Consider the following 16,071-nt stretch of genomic DNA (forward strand, 5'->3'; position numbering starts at 1 on the left):
ATATTTACAATGTCGACGAATAAAGGAAAAACCATCACTCTTCCGGTGACGAAAAATTATATTTGACCAAAATCCCTCCTTATATTATTATCTCTTATTATCTCTTACAAATAAATAAGTAAAATATATTTTAGAAATATATTTTAATGCTACAGTTATGCAAGTTTAAGAATAAAATTAATTTCTTATTATTTTTTGCGAAAATCCAAGTACGTTGAAATAAGAATCAAAACTGTACGTTAAAAAATTTATTTTTGAGTGTATTTTTATAGATTGACTTACAAACGGTAAAATGGTTTTAGTATACCAATAGTATACTAAAAATATTATTTAATATTTTGTTAATATATAAAAAATATTTTCATTATATTTTATTAAATTTTAATTTATAGTATTTATTTTCCGCATATTAAGATAGATTACGCCGTTTAAGGATGATGTCATAGTACTTCCCTGTTCAATAACCATTGGTATTAAAGTTTTTTCACAAGGAATTACTTCATATTTGCTTAAGATTTTAATAAGTGTCAGCTTTATCAGTATAAGTCCGAAACGAGTGCCTGCAAAGTGCGTAATAATACAATATAATATATTATTTTAATAAAGAAAAAGTAATTTCTAATTTTAATTTGTAACTTTGTAATTTGAGCTGTTAACTCTATACTTGCAAAGTCTAATTAGAACGAAAGTCTCGAATGATATTTACACAATTGTCAATATCAATATGGCCTATATATAATTGCATTAGTGTTCAGTAATTCGATATCGTAGTACTTTCCTATTAATTTCTTTATTTCCGACTTTTGTTACGTCATTTATGCACATAAAAAATATTTTAAAAGATATTCTGCCTAATTCATATTTTTTTAAAAATTTGAATTTTATAAGTTAAATACAAGTTATTCGTGATTTATCTAGATATTTACATTTGGCATAATTATAAGATGCATAATCTTAATTTCTGATATTCGTCCTAATTTAATCTGTGATATCTTTTTTCGATATAATTAAAATTAATTTATTCACCTATACATGCATGTGGGCCTTCTCCAAACGGTAAATAGACGCAGGACGGTCTGTTATGTTTGTTCTGCTCATTGAATCGCTCCGGATCGAATTTATAAGGATCGAGGAAATATTCCGGATCATAGTGCAGGCCAAGCATCGGGATGTAAATCGGCATACCTTTCTCAAGTACAAGATCAGAGTTTGGTACTTTGTAAGTTTGCATTGTCATGCGATTCAAGAATGACAACGGTGGGTACATTCTCAAAATTTCGAACACCACCGTATCCAGATACGGTAGCGACATGATCTAATAAAATAAAGACGCATTACTCTTACATATTCTTACGGATCTGCCAAGTTTAAAAATTTGCAGAAATAACATCGAGAGACAAAAACGTATTTGATTTAGCAAAAGTATTTGAGTAACATCAGTCACAAAGGTTACTTGACGGAAAAGGAGGATAACATATGATGTTTGCGTACCATGTCATATGTGATTTTTCCATTGGAATCGTCGAGCACTTGGAGCATTTCGTTTCTTACCGTGTTTTGTATTTCAGGGTGCAGTGCGAGTTCGTACAAGGTGAAAGCGATCGGCACTGCGGAAGTTTCGAAACCAGCTGAAAAGAAACTGGCCGCTTGCGCCATAAGGTCATCTCCGTCGAATTCTAAAACATAATTTATTTGTAGTTTTTTTTTATAAAGACTTATATATTATTTCCTATAATTAAATTCAATTATCGTAATTGCTCGTAATCGTTATTGCTCAAATCTATCAGTTATTTGAGTTCCATTATTATAAATTGTTGTCTCACATCTTTATTTAATTTTATGTATAAGTTATATCTAATTAATACTAATTCATTGTGGTCATCTAGATTGATTATGTCAAAGTGCAGAAATACGCGATAAAAATTTTTGCATAATTATAATGAAAATATTTTTCCATAAAATAACATTTGTAATCAATAGAACAGATTTGTAAAATATATCAATAATTTCCTTTAGTAATCAATAAATAAATAAAGATCTAGAAGTGAATTGCCTTAAAAACAAAGCTAGAATTTAATTCTTGATTTATGGATTATTGTAGCAAAAGGGGAGTTTTCGATATATTTTACGAATTTGTTTTTTTTTTTACTGGAAACTATTTTATTGAAAAATATTTCTATCTTAATATGTTTCGTAAAAATATTTATCATGTGTTTTCTCACTTCTATCTCAAATATGTCAAATGAAGATGGTTGCAGTGAATCAATCTTACGTATGTGTTTATGTGTGTCGAATGGTCATTTATAGCTATTTTGCTTACTGAAGCCTTCAATATCTTCATTACTACTATTTTCTTGAGTTCTACCAGAATATCGATGAGATCGTTTCTTTTTGTGTCAGATTCCATGCGCTTAGTGATCGTCTCCCAAAAGATTTTGCGCAGAAAGATTGTGGTTTCTTTACCGAACAATTTAAAACGAGTCCTACGAACTACATTTGGAAGGAAGAATAGCGCGAGTATTTCCCAGCTACGGATATAACTATTATTAAAAATCATTCTGCCGTATTTATAGAAATTCGGATCCTTGAACGGGTTAGTGTCAAGCCCATAAGCAGTGCTATTGATCACATTCATGGTTAATTTGGCACTTAAATCCTTCACGTCTATTACCTTACCTTCACCTGTCGATAATATTATCACTCGATTAGATATGCTTAGGTATAGATATATTAATTTTTATCGCATATATCATACTGATTTTTCACATTTTTATGTTGTAAAGCATAGTGATTGCCTTTATGCCGTAATGTTAAAATATAATGCTAATAATTGTAGCTGTAATCATCGTTTTTTTATTTCAAAACATTTTTCTTTATATTTCAACGTTTCGTATTTTCATGACTCGTCTGATATTCTCCAACTTACCTTTCAATTTCAGTGAGTCGAGATAATCTTCCAAATTCTTCGTGCATTCTAGCATTAAGTTAAACATTTTCTTCAATTTTCCGGATGTAAAGAATGGCGTCAATTTCGTTCTTATAATTTTCCAAGCTGGATTTTTTATGGAGAAGAGAGTGGCGTAACCGATACGATCACTCGGATCGGCTGAGGCATATCGATCAAAGAAAGTATTAAAATCTTTCATCAAGATATTTTTGATGAGTTCATGATCGCGAAGTAGCAAGAAAGGTTTGTCGAAAATGTAAAAACCTATATAAGGATGTCCCTTCGCTTGGTCATAAATGTCCTTCAGAAAATATCCCGGAGATTTCTTTAAAATTAAACATTCCGTGAAGTTGCCCATAAAAGGTATCGGGGTTATTTCTAAAACGCCTCGCTTTTGCCAATATTTAAAATTGCGAGTCATATAAAAGTAGACAGTTATTATGAGGATTATTAAAGTTATTATGCCATCCAGACTCCAGTGGTTCGTTATAAGCGCCATTTTGCGTTTTCTGCAAAAATATTTTTTAAAAAACAACGAATGTTGTACTTTAATTACACCCTCCCCCCACACACACAAAATATACATATACATACATATGTATGTACGATATATATATATATATATATATATATATATATGCACGTTTTAATCGCTTTCGTCTACGTTTCATAATTCACCTGCACCTGATTGCATTCTTAAACTCAATGAAATATATTTCAAATGATTTATTTCGCAGAACGATTATGCGAAAAAAAAATTTTCGATTCTGACAATAAATAATCAAACATCGATATATTGGACGAGAAAAACTGATCGAACTGATTAATTACGAGATACTATTCAGCGCAAATTGAACCATACTCCTGCATGCGTTTTCTCCGTTTTAATGTGAACTATGTTCATCTGATGAGTGACAGCCTTTTAGTGACCATTTTTTCGTTTCTTTTAAAGATGATATAGATATGCACGGTCATAATAATTATTAATCAACGATTTTATCATCGTCGGGTTCATCTGGTGAATCATATCTTTACGGGATCATATCTTTACTTTTTATACCTATTGAAGATAACTCGAAAACTTGAGTCGAAACGTTTGGAGTTTGTAATATAGATTGAAGTTTTGTAATAAAAAGTGTTAATTGTGCACTGTTAACAGTGCCGATTTTTACTTGTCTTATTGTTTCTATTATTTAATAACGCTAAGAATTAGCTTTGTTAAAATATAATATATATGATAATAAAATTAATCTTGTATTTTTGCCATATTTCAATCCAACAATAATCATATTTTTATAATTAATCACTATTTTTATTAGAAAATGTCAAATAATATAATCATCTTACCAAAGATGTAAATGGACAAAAAATGATGTAACGCTTGTAGATTAATTCGCTAAAAATATGATTTATGCACTTTTCATATAAGAAACACATCTACTTTTTTTGATGTTCGAAATTGTACTATGCAGTTATAATGCGATAAAATGCGTTGTTATTTCTCATTCTCCTTGGCTTAAATAATCGCTTATCCTACTTTACGATACATATGAATTATTTAAAAAATATGACTATTTTATAAAAGTTTTAGAAGATAATGTTTACTATGAATTATTCTATTTTACTACGCATTTCTATTTTATCACTTAAAAGAATATTCACATTTTCATATCACAATAAAAATTTAAAAAATAAGAAATTGTTAAGTGATACTAAGTGAGAAATTAATTGTTCAAAAATGGATCTGAAATAAGTACAATTATTGAAATATTTGTTAATGTACAATTTATTATAACTGATTATTATTATTATTATATATATATATACATATATATATATATATATATATATATATATCTATTTGTGTTTTATTTGATATTCATAATGTCACATTTATAATTATTGCTAAATAAAAATCTTAAATGACATATTTTTTAAAATATGATTTGAATTTTTATTATTATTTGTTATTGAAATATTTGACGTCGGTTTATTTTCAAAATTAATTTAGTGGAAGAAACAGAATATTTGATATATATATATATATATATATATATATATATATATTTATATTTTAGTAATTTATATATTTAATTTTAAATTTAATTTCTTATGTTTATATTTAAAATATAAGATAATCTGCATATATCTATATGTAGATATAACTTATATAACTTAAAATATTCTATTATATTTTAATTAGTAGTAACATTAACTTTTCGGAAGTTGAGATATATTACACCATTTAACGGCGCTGTCATAGCTCCTCTTGGATCAATTTCCACTGGTATTGAAGTTTTTTCGCTCGGTGTCACCTCATACTTACTTAAAATAATAAGTAATGTTAGTTTCGCTTGCAAAAGTCCGAAGCGATTGCCTGCAAAATATATAACAGCATATATTATATTACAAGGAAATAGAGGAAAATATATATAAAATATATGTAATATATATAATAATATATATAATATATATTATTATTTATATTATTATTTATATAATAATATATATAATATATATTATTTATTATTATTATAATAATATATATAATATATATATTATAATATATATTAATACATAATTACATATTAATAATAATATACTATTATATATAATATTAGATATAACATATATAATATTTATATATTTATAATGAGCATATTAAATTATTCTATTTAAAATTCGAGATTCTTACCTATACATGCATGTGGGCCTTCTCCAAATGGAAAATAAACGCACGATGGTCTGTTACGTTTGTTTTCCTCGTTGAATCGCTCCGGATCGAATTTATTGGGATTGGGAAAGTATTCTGGATCATAGTGTAAACCAAGCATTGGAATATAACACGGTGTGCCTTTCTCGATTACGAGATTGTATTCGGGCACCTTGTAAGTCTCCATTGCTACGCGGTTTACGTATCCTAATGGTGGATACATTCTCAAAGTTTCGGATATTACCATGTCGAGATATGGTAATGACCATGCCTAATCATATTAATATGAATATACATATTTCTATATAGATATTTGAATTATAGTTATAAGAAAAATTAATTCTAAAATATATAAAATATGCTTAAAATCAAAATAAATCTGAAATTTTTGATTTTATTTTAATTTTAAGCATTTTATGCCTCTTTAACTAACTTTTCTTGCATTACAAATTATATAAATATTTAATAAGAATATATACATATTACGAAGAATAATTTATTTAAAGTAAAAAGATTGAAAAGAAATAACGCATAATAATTATATATTATATGATGATATATACCATATCGTATGTAATTTTTCCATTGGATTTTTCAAGCGCCTCGAGAATTTCTTTTCTCAGGGTATTCTGAAGTTCAGGTTGTATCGCCAGTTCGTACAATGCGAAAGACGTAGTCATTGAAGAGGTTTCAAAACCAGCTGAGAAGAAACTAGCTGCTTGTGCTAGAAGATCATCGCCATCGAATGCTAAAATTTAGTTTATATGTAAATTTTTAAAGTTTCCATAATTTTTTAAGATTTGCCATGATTAATTTCTTTTATCAGAATTATTGATTAGACTTATCATTAAATTTAATTTTGTTGTATTATTAATTATTATGTTCTAAATCTCTTCTGTTAAATATAAAAGATTTAAAAATATGTTGCTTACTGAAATCTTTAAACTCTTTATCATTGTTATTATTTTTGAGTTCGATGAGAATATCGATAAGATCATTCCTCTTTACGCCAGATTTCATGCGCTGGGAAAGCGTCTCCCAAAAGACCTTACGCAAAAACTCAGTAGGCTCCTTGCCGAACATCTTTATCTTTGCCAAACGGACTATGGTTGGAAGGAAAAATATCGCGAGCATCTCGAAACCGCGAATAGTGTCGTATTGAAATATCATTTTGCCATATCTGCGAAACTCTGCGTCCGGATCTTTAAACGAATTCACATCGAGTCCATAAGCGGTGCTGCCGATTATATCCGTGGTAAATCTGGCGGTTATATCTCTCACTTCTAAAGTCTTTCCCTTACCTGTCATCAATGATTTGACTTGATTTTATTTATGAACATTTCTTATTAACTTTCATTGACTGATAGAACTTTCATTAACTGATTTAATAAAATGATTTTATTTTTTTCTTTTCAATTGTTCAAATTGTTCAAATTTTTGAATATTACATATTTTTTGATTTATGATAATTTTATAGTTATAATTTAAAGCTTACATGTTTTTATGCTTATGCTTTAATTAAAAAAAAAATTGAAAAGAAAACAAAAATGCTATTAATATTTTTATAGTTGGTTAAAATATTTATAATTATCAAATTTTATTGTTTATATCTAATTACAATTTTATGATAGCATAATTTTAAATATTTTATATTTTTTAATACTTAACTTTTTATTTCTTAAATTGTTCAACACTTACCATCCAAATTTAGTGATTCGAGATATTCATCTAAATTTTTCACGCATATTAGCATCAAATCAAACATTTTCTTCATTTTGCCAGATGTAAAGAACGGTGTTAATTTTGTTCTTATTGCTTTCCATGTTGGATTTCTTATGAAGAAAAGATTTGCATATCCTATACGATCGTTTGGATCAGCAGTATTATATCGATCAGAGAAGTAATTAAAGTCTTTTACTAAAATGTTTTTGACGAGCTCTCTATCGCGAATCAGCAAGAATGGTTTGTCCAACACGTAGAAACCCACATAAGGCAATCCCTTTGTTTCTTCATATATTTCCTTTAAAAAATATGCCGGGGCCTTCTTTAGAAATAGACACTCCATAAAGTTACCAAAGAAAGGCGTCGGTGTTAATTCTAAAACACCTCGTTTCTTCCAATACTTGAATTTGCGCGTCATGTAAAGATAAGCGGTTATCATAAAAGCCATAAAAATTATTAAGCCATCCAGGCCCCAGTAAGACGTAATAAGTGCCATTTTGAACTTTCCTATAAAAATACATTTTTTTTGTATTTATTTATAGAAAACATTATGTCTTAATGATTAGTAAATTAAAAAAAAAAAATACTTTAATACGATAAACAAGGTCAAAAAACGAAGAAATTTCTTTGGTTTGTCTCATGTAAAGTTGAGAGTAGGTAACTAAGTCGTCAGGAAAGATTATTTTATGAAGTGAACTGGATCTCCGTTGGAAGGCGAATGGTAACTTTATATGTGAAATTATTAACATTATACTTTTTTGACAAGATCAGTTTACATTTTTATTTCATACATTACATCTTTGCTTAACATAGTTTTTCATACGTTATACTTCCACGATTGTCAAGATTATTTGTATATTTTTAGCAAGTGAGTGTCGAATCTATGGATATGGCTTTCACGAATATACCGACGTTTCTATTGCGATTTTAATTAGATCTTTAAAATTAAATTAATTCCGTACTAATTTTACTGATAATTACACTATGTCATAGGTATTAACTTATTATTAACTGAAGAAGACTTAGTAGAAGTCGAAACGTTTTAATTATACAAGAAAGTGAATTCATTTGGCTCATTTTTCGTTTTTTTATATGTCACACAAAGAAATGAATTCATTTAGTTCCATCTAAGTAAAATAATTTAGTCATCGAAATTGCTCGTTTTCTGACCTTATTTATCCTTATCGTATTGTGCAATATTTAAAGATGTTTATTATGTTTGAAAATGTACACTGATCACAGACACTCTATCACTCAATGTAGATAATATGTGATTAACATATGGTAAACACTAAAAAAAATGTAATATTACTTAATGTCGGAAGTTTAAAAGATAATAATAAAATTTACTTTTATTTATAAATTAAATTAGCTCTCACGCTGAATGTCACAGGGACACAGAAAGAACGATGTCTAGAAAGAACGATTTGAATTTGTTTAATGCAAACACGTCGACTACGCCACTTAAAGTGATGAAATAAACTTTTGTATCACGCACGCGACTACTTTATGCTTTGTAACTTTCCTACTTCCACTCACTACAATATAGACAGATCATCATTTTATGGATGTTACGAGTTGTAAATACATTATTTTGCAAATTTTAATCAGTGTTTACGAAATATCTGTGTTGATATATCTATTAAAAAAAGTCATCTCTTTATTTAATTATTAGTTACTATTAGTTACTATTATTAACTATTCTATTAAGTATTCTTCTATTATCACCGAGTAATTAATTTTAATTTCAGACAAAAATTAGGAGATTTCGAGAACACTATGCAATTATAATATTTCCTTCGCCAGATAAAGTTACTTACAATTAATATTTTTTTCACTCGCCATTTTTTAAATAAAATTATATATTTTTTATAATACAAATATTCTAGATGTAAAAGTATTAAAGTAAAATTATCAAAAAAAATTAATGGTTTATATGAGATATTTTATATTTAATGTCAGTATATCAGTATGTTAGAATAAAGTATAAATTATTTTGTAAAAATATTTTATAGTCACTTTAGTATATATGTAAATTTTTTCATTGACTTTATTTGAAAAATATTATATAATTGTTTACTACATGATAAGATAAAAATATTGCATCTTAAAAGTATTGTTATTGACAGTATCGTTATTTTTATCTTTTTTTTAATTTTTTATCTCTAGATGATATTTCGTGGAATAAATCTCGAAATTCAAATTCATCTTCTTAATTAGACTTAATTCTTAATTCTCATCTTATTAATTAACTTTATCTTATTAATTAAATTTATACAAATTATTTTTGATATAATGTGATATTTCTTATAATAATTTGTCTTTATATTTTTCTTTATTTAATTTATTTAATTTCAAAGTAAAGTAAGAGAAAATCTCTCTCTCTCTCTCTCTCTCTCTCTCTCTCTCTCTCTCTCTCTCTCTCTCCCCCTCCCTCCCTCCCTCCCCTCTCTCTCCCCCTCCCCCTCCCCTTCTCTATCTTCCCCCTCTCTACCCCCTCTCCCCCTCTCTCCCCCCTCTCTACCCTTCCTCTCTCTATCCCCCCTCCCTCTCTCTCCCCCCTCTCTCTCAGGGCATTTAATGATTGTATAAATATTACTTTGTTCATGAATTGCTATTAATTTCAAAAGATTATAAGGAAATATCATATTAAATAACATGACTATATCCTTTCGAATAATTACTTAATTATTGTTTACAATTTTGATTATACTGCATATATAATTATTTGAGTCTAGGCAAAGTCACCAGTAAATTTTTTCTTTTGAACATCAACTATAAAATATTTATGATCAAAGAGATTTGAAATTTACTATTATTGCGACCAATTTAGATAAAAAAACAAATATAAATTGCACAAATCGAGCTTGGATAAATGGATTCCATATTTCAAAATGGGCAAAATAAAATTCAATTTTGTTACATTATATAATAAAATATGTCTAAAAAAAGAGAAAAATTTGTCACAGAAAGTATAAATAATATATTGAATATATTGGGACATAAACTATAATTAACAATAAATAAAAATGGAAGATCCTCTTATGTATTAGATATACTTTAGCAGTTTGATGTTTCGTATGATATCATATTTAGTTATGAATTGAATTTTTATAAAAAAGTATTGCGTATGTCATATGACATAAGTAACATTAAATTATCTTATCTATTAAACATTTTTTTACATATATGTTTGAATATACTGTGTTATCATTTTGTAGTTATAAGTAATATTACTTGTAATTGCGCAAATTGATATAAAGTAAAAACAATATTTTTAAATTTTTATAATAATTGTGGCATATTAGAAATTTATGAATTACGTATAGTTTTCCATTACATAATTTATTTTCTACACATTTTCTACAAATAAACATTCAAATTTTGCAATTATAAGAATTGAGGAAGATATAGTTACAATCAGCAATCTGAAAATTATTTTAAAGGTCTTAAAACAGCTATTTATCACTCAATGCTAATTATTAATGAGTCAAATAAAATTTGTTTATTTTATAAAAATTAAATTGACTGCACTACAATAGTATATGATAGGAAATATATTTATTTTTTGCATATGACAAATGTAATTTATCGGAAGTCATTAATATCACATTTATCACCTTGAATTATTCTGTTTATGCATTTTGTACGAGGACTAACATGTAAATTTATTAGTAAAATTAATATTATTATTTTCTGCATATGAAGAATATACTCTAACAGAAGTTACTAATATTGCATTCGGTACCGTAACTATAACTTTAATTAGCAACTTTTCGGAAGTTAAGATGTATGTGACCAGTCACTGATGAAGTCAAAAGAGCTTTTGGATTGATAATCATAGGTATTAAAGTTTGTGCGGATGATTCCACTTCGTATTTGCTTAAAATTTTGATAAGTCCCAGTTTTGTTTGTAAAAGTCCCAAACGGGCACCTGCGGAATGCATAATAATATACTTAAGATAATAGCTTCAAGATAATGTATAGAATTGTAATTTAATATCAAAATCTTATAATATCAAAATGTGAGAATTACTATTTTATTTAAATTATTTTTTATTTCATAATTATATTACTGATTATAATTGTCTTAATGTCAATATCAAAAATGATATCCTCACCTATGCATGCGCGAGGACCATCTCCAAATGGAAAATAGACGCATGGTGGTATGTTACGTTTGTTCTCCTCGGAGAATCGCTCTGGATCGAATTTATTTGGGTTGGGGAAGTATTCGGGGTCATAGTGCATGCCACTCATCGAAATGTAAATCGGCGTACCCTTCTCGAGAACTAAATCAGTGTTAGGCACTTTGTACGTGTCCATTACTATCCGATCTAGGAATGGCAATGTCGGATACATTCTCAAAGTTTCGGAAACCACCATGTCGAAATACGGCAGCGATGTGACCTGGCGAAATGAAAAAAAGAAATATCATTTTTGTATAATAGCCATGATGACCGAATAATCGTCATTGGAGATTTTGCAGATGAATACTTCAAGATGAATACTTTAAATGATAGATTGATTATAATACTTCTCTTTTGTTAGCATATCAAATTGTTTAGTATTTCAAATTGCTATAACAAAATATCTTGATTAAAAAGTAATTTACGATGTTTGCGTACCATGTCATATGTGATCTTGCCACCAGATTCGTCAAGCGCGTCCAGAATTTCTTTTCTAAGCCTATCTTGAACTTCACGATGTAGAGCGATTTCATATAAAGTAAAAGACATTACTGATGAAGAGGCTTCATAACCAGCAGTGAAAAAAACAGCTGCTTGTGCTACTAAATCATCTCCATCGAATTCTAAAATTTAATTATTTCTTTACATTTTGAAAAATTATAATAATGCGCTTAGTTCTAACCATTGAAATTGTTATTTAATTCTGATTCCTAAATTGAATAAATATTTTGACTTTTATATCAGAAATCATAGCGTTATTACTCTTTCTTTTCCTTTTCCTTTTTCTGCTATTAAATGAAAAACGAAGTATTTGTGCAAAAGCCTAAGAAATCATTTGCTTACTGAATCCTCCTCCAACATCCTTATCACCGTAAGATTTTTTGAGTTCAACGAGAATATCTATGAGATCGTGTCTCTTCTCGCCAGAAGCCATACGTTGAAGGATCGTGTCCCAAAAGACTTTGCGTAAGAAGACGGTCGCTTCTTTGCCGAATGTCTTCATCTTGGCTAAACGAACTATACTTGGAAAAAAGAACATTGCAACAAACTCGAAACCGCGTATAAAGTTAAAATGAAAGATCGTTTTGCCATATTCTCTGAATTCAGCATTTGGATTATTTAACGAGTTCACTTGAAGTCCATAGGCAATACTGCCGATTACGTCGGTCGTAAATTTGGCAGCTATGTCCTTTGCGTCTAGCTCTTTTCCTTTACCTGTCATTAATATGTCGATTAAATTGTTTGAATACTATCCGACGCAATCGCGTTGTTTTTATTACTCAATGTCCAATAATTTTTACTAATATCTATTTAGATCTTGATTTAATTTATTATTTATTTAGATTTTGATTTAATTTTTATTTTTTTTTAATTCTTAACATTAAGAAGATAAAAAATGTGTTAAATTATTATTAAAATATTAATCTGTGTTGGTACGAGCAAAATATAATGAATCATTGCGTTGATACACCGTGTATTCGGATTTTATCATAATGCATCGTTCATCTTAGATTCAAACTGGATTTATTAAATTGAAATCTGTGGTATAAAATTGATATAAAATATAAATTGTGTAAATAAAAAATTGTGTAATAAAAAAAATTGTGTAAATAAAAACAGCATGATCACGTTGTTTGATCTTTTGTGATATTAAATGAGAAAAATAAATTTTCGTTTTTTGATAATTTTTTACTATATTTTTATAAATAATTGTAGCACTCAACTTAATATCTGTATGTGTTATTTGTATTTAAAAATTATGAAAACGACCAATTTGATTTTACACAATTGTATTGCCACATTTTTCATGTTTATTTAAAAAATATTAAAGAAATATTATTTGAATATCTTAAATCTGATTATGAAAAAAATGACATTTGTTTAACATTAACATTATTAAACATATAAGATATTATTAAACATAACTGTGTTATAAAGATATTGATAAGAGAGATAATAAGAGAGATATATTTTTCCGTTTTAATTGTTTTGTGATCTTCACATTTCTCATAATAATTTTTTAATTTTAATGGTTCGTAAGTTAAGTACTTACCTTCTAATTTTAATGAATCGAGATAGATTTCTAGATTGTTGCCGCACTCTAGCATTAGTTCGAACATTTTTTTCAGCTTGCCGGATGTGAAAAACGGCGTCAACTTCGTCCTTAAAACCTTCCAAGCTGGATTTTTGAGAAAGAAGAGATTCGCATAACCGAGACGATCTTTCGTATCCGGCGAGCCGTATCGATCGGCAAAGTAATTGAAGTCCTTTATTAACACATTTTTAACAAGCTCACGATCGCGAATCAATAAGCAAGGTGTGTCTAATATGTAAAATCCGATGTAAGGCATTCCTTTCGCTTGATCATAAAACTCCTTCATAAAATGTCCAGGAGATTTTTTCAAAAACACGCAGTCTGAAAAGTTGCCAAAGAATGGTATTGGTGGCATTTCCAAGACACCTCGTTTTTTCCAATAGTTAAATTTGCGTGTCATATAAAAATAAGCAGCTGCAATAAGAGCTGTCAGAACTATTAGGCCATCCAAGCCCCAGTATGCCGTTATGAGTGCCATTGTGTAAATTTGCCTATAAAAATATCCTTTTTTATTTTTATTACTTGAAAATAAAGATTAAAAGTTGAGTAATCTGTGGTTTCACTTTTCACTATATTAATTAATTAAATTAACAAATGGTATACCTTCGGGAAAAATTTAGAGTAAATAAGAGTTTCACACATTTACTAAGCACTAAGATATTAATTTATAAACCGCTGATTTTAATTATAAAATCAAATATAAATGTTTCATGACAATACATGGTACGTTGAACCGTAAATCAGTGTGGTAAAAATACGCGTATTCGGATAATTAAATCTTTTTTTATACTTAATTTTTAATTTTTTATATTTCTTATTATTTAATAAGTTTGCGCGTTCAATTATAAACGAGAGCATAAAACCTAATAATAAAATTCCATTTTCAGATTCACTTTGTACTTGTAGATCGAACGTAAAAACTGACACAACTGAATATCGCGAAGGCGATTCTCTTCGATCAAAGGCTCCGATGGCAAAGGCGTAGTATACATTTTTGCATCTCATATATAGATGTACTTATGTATTCTTTTTATCTCCCCCTTTATACTTTATCGTGTTGTTTTTTATTATTTCATTTTCATCATCTATTCAAGATACTTTAATAACACTTTAAGCACTTTAGCACACAAGATAGATAAGAATTATATCCAATTATATCCAATATGTATTTATTTACTTGAGCGGTCGAAACTCTCTAATTTAAAATTATCAGTTATTTGATTTCACTTCTGTTGATATTGTGAACATAATTAAAACCGCGATATATTCATACCAGGATATATAATTATCTATGAATGAAACGTTTGAAAATTGCACTGTCACTTAACAGCTGTCATACTTGTTTTCAACTTTACTTATAATTATTACTTATGTTAATTAATAAAAATCAAAATAAATTTTTCTTTGAACTACTTACTCTCACAAGTATAATTATTCTATCTGAATACTTTTCTTCTTTTCTTCATTTCTTTTGAAAACATAAGAAAAATCTTTCTTCATTATACTTATTTTATTAGATTTTATATATTTTTTTTATTTAAATTTTAAGTTATATTTTTTCTTCTAAATATAACGAACGTACATTGAATTGTATTCAAATCTTTTAGTAAAATTATTATTATTATTTTCTGGATATGAAGAGTATAATCTAATGGTAGTTATTAACATTCGCATTCGTTATTCGCATTCGTTACCTTGAATTATAATTTATGAACTTTGTGTGACGACTTATATTTAAATTTTGTGGTAAGATAATGAAGATATTTTTTATTTAAAATTCTTGAATAGACTTGTTTATTTCTTAATATTGTATTTAAGAAAAAGATCCATAAAAAATGTAAAACTATTATAATTAATTTTTGTTATAATAGTTTCTACTTGTACTGTATCATAAATTAAAAAATTTACAAAGAAAAAATAATTAGATTAATTTTTGTTGCTATTAAAGCATATATTATTAAACTATGCTATAAAAATAATGATACTAAGAATGTTTATATACTAGAAAGTATATAAAAGTTACTTTATTAGATACAATTACATTTCTTTTATTTTTTATGTTAAAAAATAGATAAATTAGAATATAATTAAATGACAGATATGAGAAATGTTACAACTGAGTTTATTTATTTTTTAAATATTTTACAATTACTTTTTTCAGGATATATAAATTTAAAAATATCATATACATTTATTTATTTCTAATATTTTTTATTTTATAATGTAACTGAAAATATATAATGTATGATTTTAATACATATTAAATTGAATTTCTTTTTAGTAGACTAATAAAATCAGTCTTTAAATCTTCATATTTATATAGAAAATTAAATAAATTGTATAGAAAGTTAAAATTTGTTAATTGTAATTACATTTTTTTATTTAACTAGTATTTACAAATAAA

At 27.1% G+C, this 16,071-nt stretch overlaps 2 protein-coding genes and 1 pseudogene across 6 annotated transcripts; all 3 read right to left on the bottom strand.

The window, feature by feature from the left end:
• Window positions 1–234: 234 nt before the first annotated feature.
• On the bottom strand, window positions 235–3,446 carry LOC105426904 (cytochrome P450 6k1-like; annotated as a pseudogene). The gene is made up of 5 exons (XR_016139884.1): window positions 2,927–3,446; window positions 2,321–2,682; window positions 1,492–1,676; window positions 1,027–1,315; window positions 235–560 (listed from the first exon to the last, which is right to left on the bottom strand). The product of XR_016139884.1 is annotated as a cytochrome P450 6k1-like (transcript).
• Window positions 3,447–3,658: 212 nt separating this feature from the next.
• Window positions 3,659–9,197, bottom strand: LOC112552780 (cytochrome P450 6k1-like). Of its 3 annotated transcripts, XM_089079764.1 has the most exons (7): window positions 8,762–9,197; window positions 8,553–8,673; window positions 7,359–7,889; window positions 6,593–6,961; window positions 6,224–6,408; window positions 5,643–5,931; window positions 3,659–5,324 (listed from the first exon to the last, which is right to left on the bottom strand). In XM_089079764.1, exons 3-7 carry the CDS (start codon window positions 7,876–7,878, stop codon window positions 5,143–5,145), a joined length of 1,545 nt encoding a protein of 514 aa, XP_088935890.1. In that variant the 5' UTR covers window positions 7,879–7,889; window positions 8,553–8,673; window positions 8,762–9,197; the 3' UTR covers window positions 3,659–5,142. The 3 variants fall into 3 exon arrangements, with proteins under 3 accessions (XP_088935890.1, XP_088935889.1, XP_088935888.1); XM_089079763.1 differs by lacking the exon at window positions 8,553–8,673 and having other exon boundaries at window positions 8,762–9,196; XM_089079762.1 differs by lacking the exon at window positions 8,553–8,673 and having other exon boundaries at window positions 8,733–9,195.
• Window positions 9,198–10,711: 1,514 nt separating this feature from the next.
• On the bottom strand, window positions 10,712–14,703 carry LOC105429277 (cytochrome P450 6k1-like). Of its 2 annotated transcripts, none has more exons than XM_089079765.1 (6): window positions 14,561–14,703; window positions 13,626–14,158; window positions 12,416–12,787; window positions 12,011–12,195; window positions 11,504–11,792; window positions 10,712–11,316 (listed from the first exon to the last, which is right to left on the bottom strand). In XM_089079765.1, exons 2-6 carry the CDS (start codon window positions 14,143–14,145, stop codon window positions 11,144–11,146), a joined length of 1,539 nt encoding a protein of 512 aa, XP_088935891.1. In that variant the 5' UTR covers window positions 14,146–14,158; window positions 14,561–14,703; the 3' UTR covers window positions 10,712–11,143. The 2 variants fall into 2 exon arrangements, with proteins under 2 accessions (XP_088935891.1, XP_025074567.2); XM_025218782.2 differs by having other exon boundaries at window positions 14,271–14,680.
• Window positions 14,704–16,071: the final 1,368 nt, after the last annotated feature.

The sequence above is a fragment of the Pogonomyrmex barbatus genome, unplaced genomic scaffold (assembly GCF_055798465.1).
Source record: "Pogonomyrmex barbatus isolate J1 unplaced genomic scaffold, ASM5579846v1 scaffold3, whole genome shotgun sequence".
Taxonomy (NCBI): domain Eukaryota; kingdom Metazoa; phylum Arthropoda; class Insecta; order Hymenoptera; family Formicidae; genus Pogonomyrmex; species Pogonomyrmex barbatus.

Coding starts and splice junctions, on each gene's coding strand:
- LOC112552780 (XM_089079764.1), bottom strand. CDS start 7,878: ATGGCACTTATTACGTCTTACTGGGGCCTGGATGGCTTAATAATTTTT. Junction 6,409..6,592: donor TAAAGAGTTTAAAGATTTCA/GTAAGCAACATA, acceptor ACTAAATTTTAG/CATTCGATGGCGATGATCTT. Junction 5,932..6,223: donor GAAAAATTACATACGATATG/GTATATATCATC, acceptor TAATATGATTAG/GCATGGTCATTACCATATCT.
- LOC105429277 (XM_089079765.1), bottom strand. CDS start 14,145: ATGGCACTCATAACGGCATACTGGGGCTTGGATGGCCTAATAGTTCTG. Junction 12,196..12,415: donor GGATGTTGGAGGAGGATTCA/GTAAGCAAATGA, acceptor ATTAAATTTTAG/AATTCGATGGAGATGATTTA. Junction 11,317..11,503: donor TGGTCCTCGCGCATGCATAG/GTGAGGATATCA, acceptor TGCATTCCGCAG/GTGCCCGTTTGGGACTTTTA.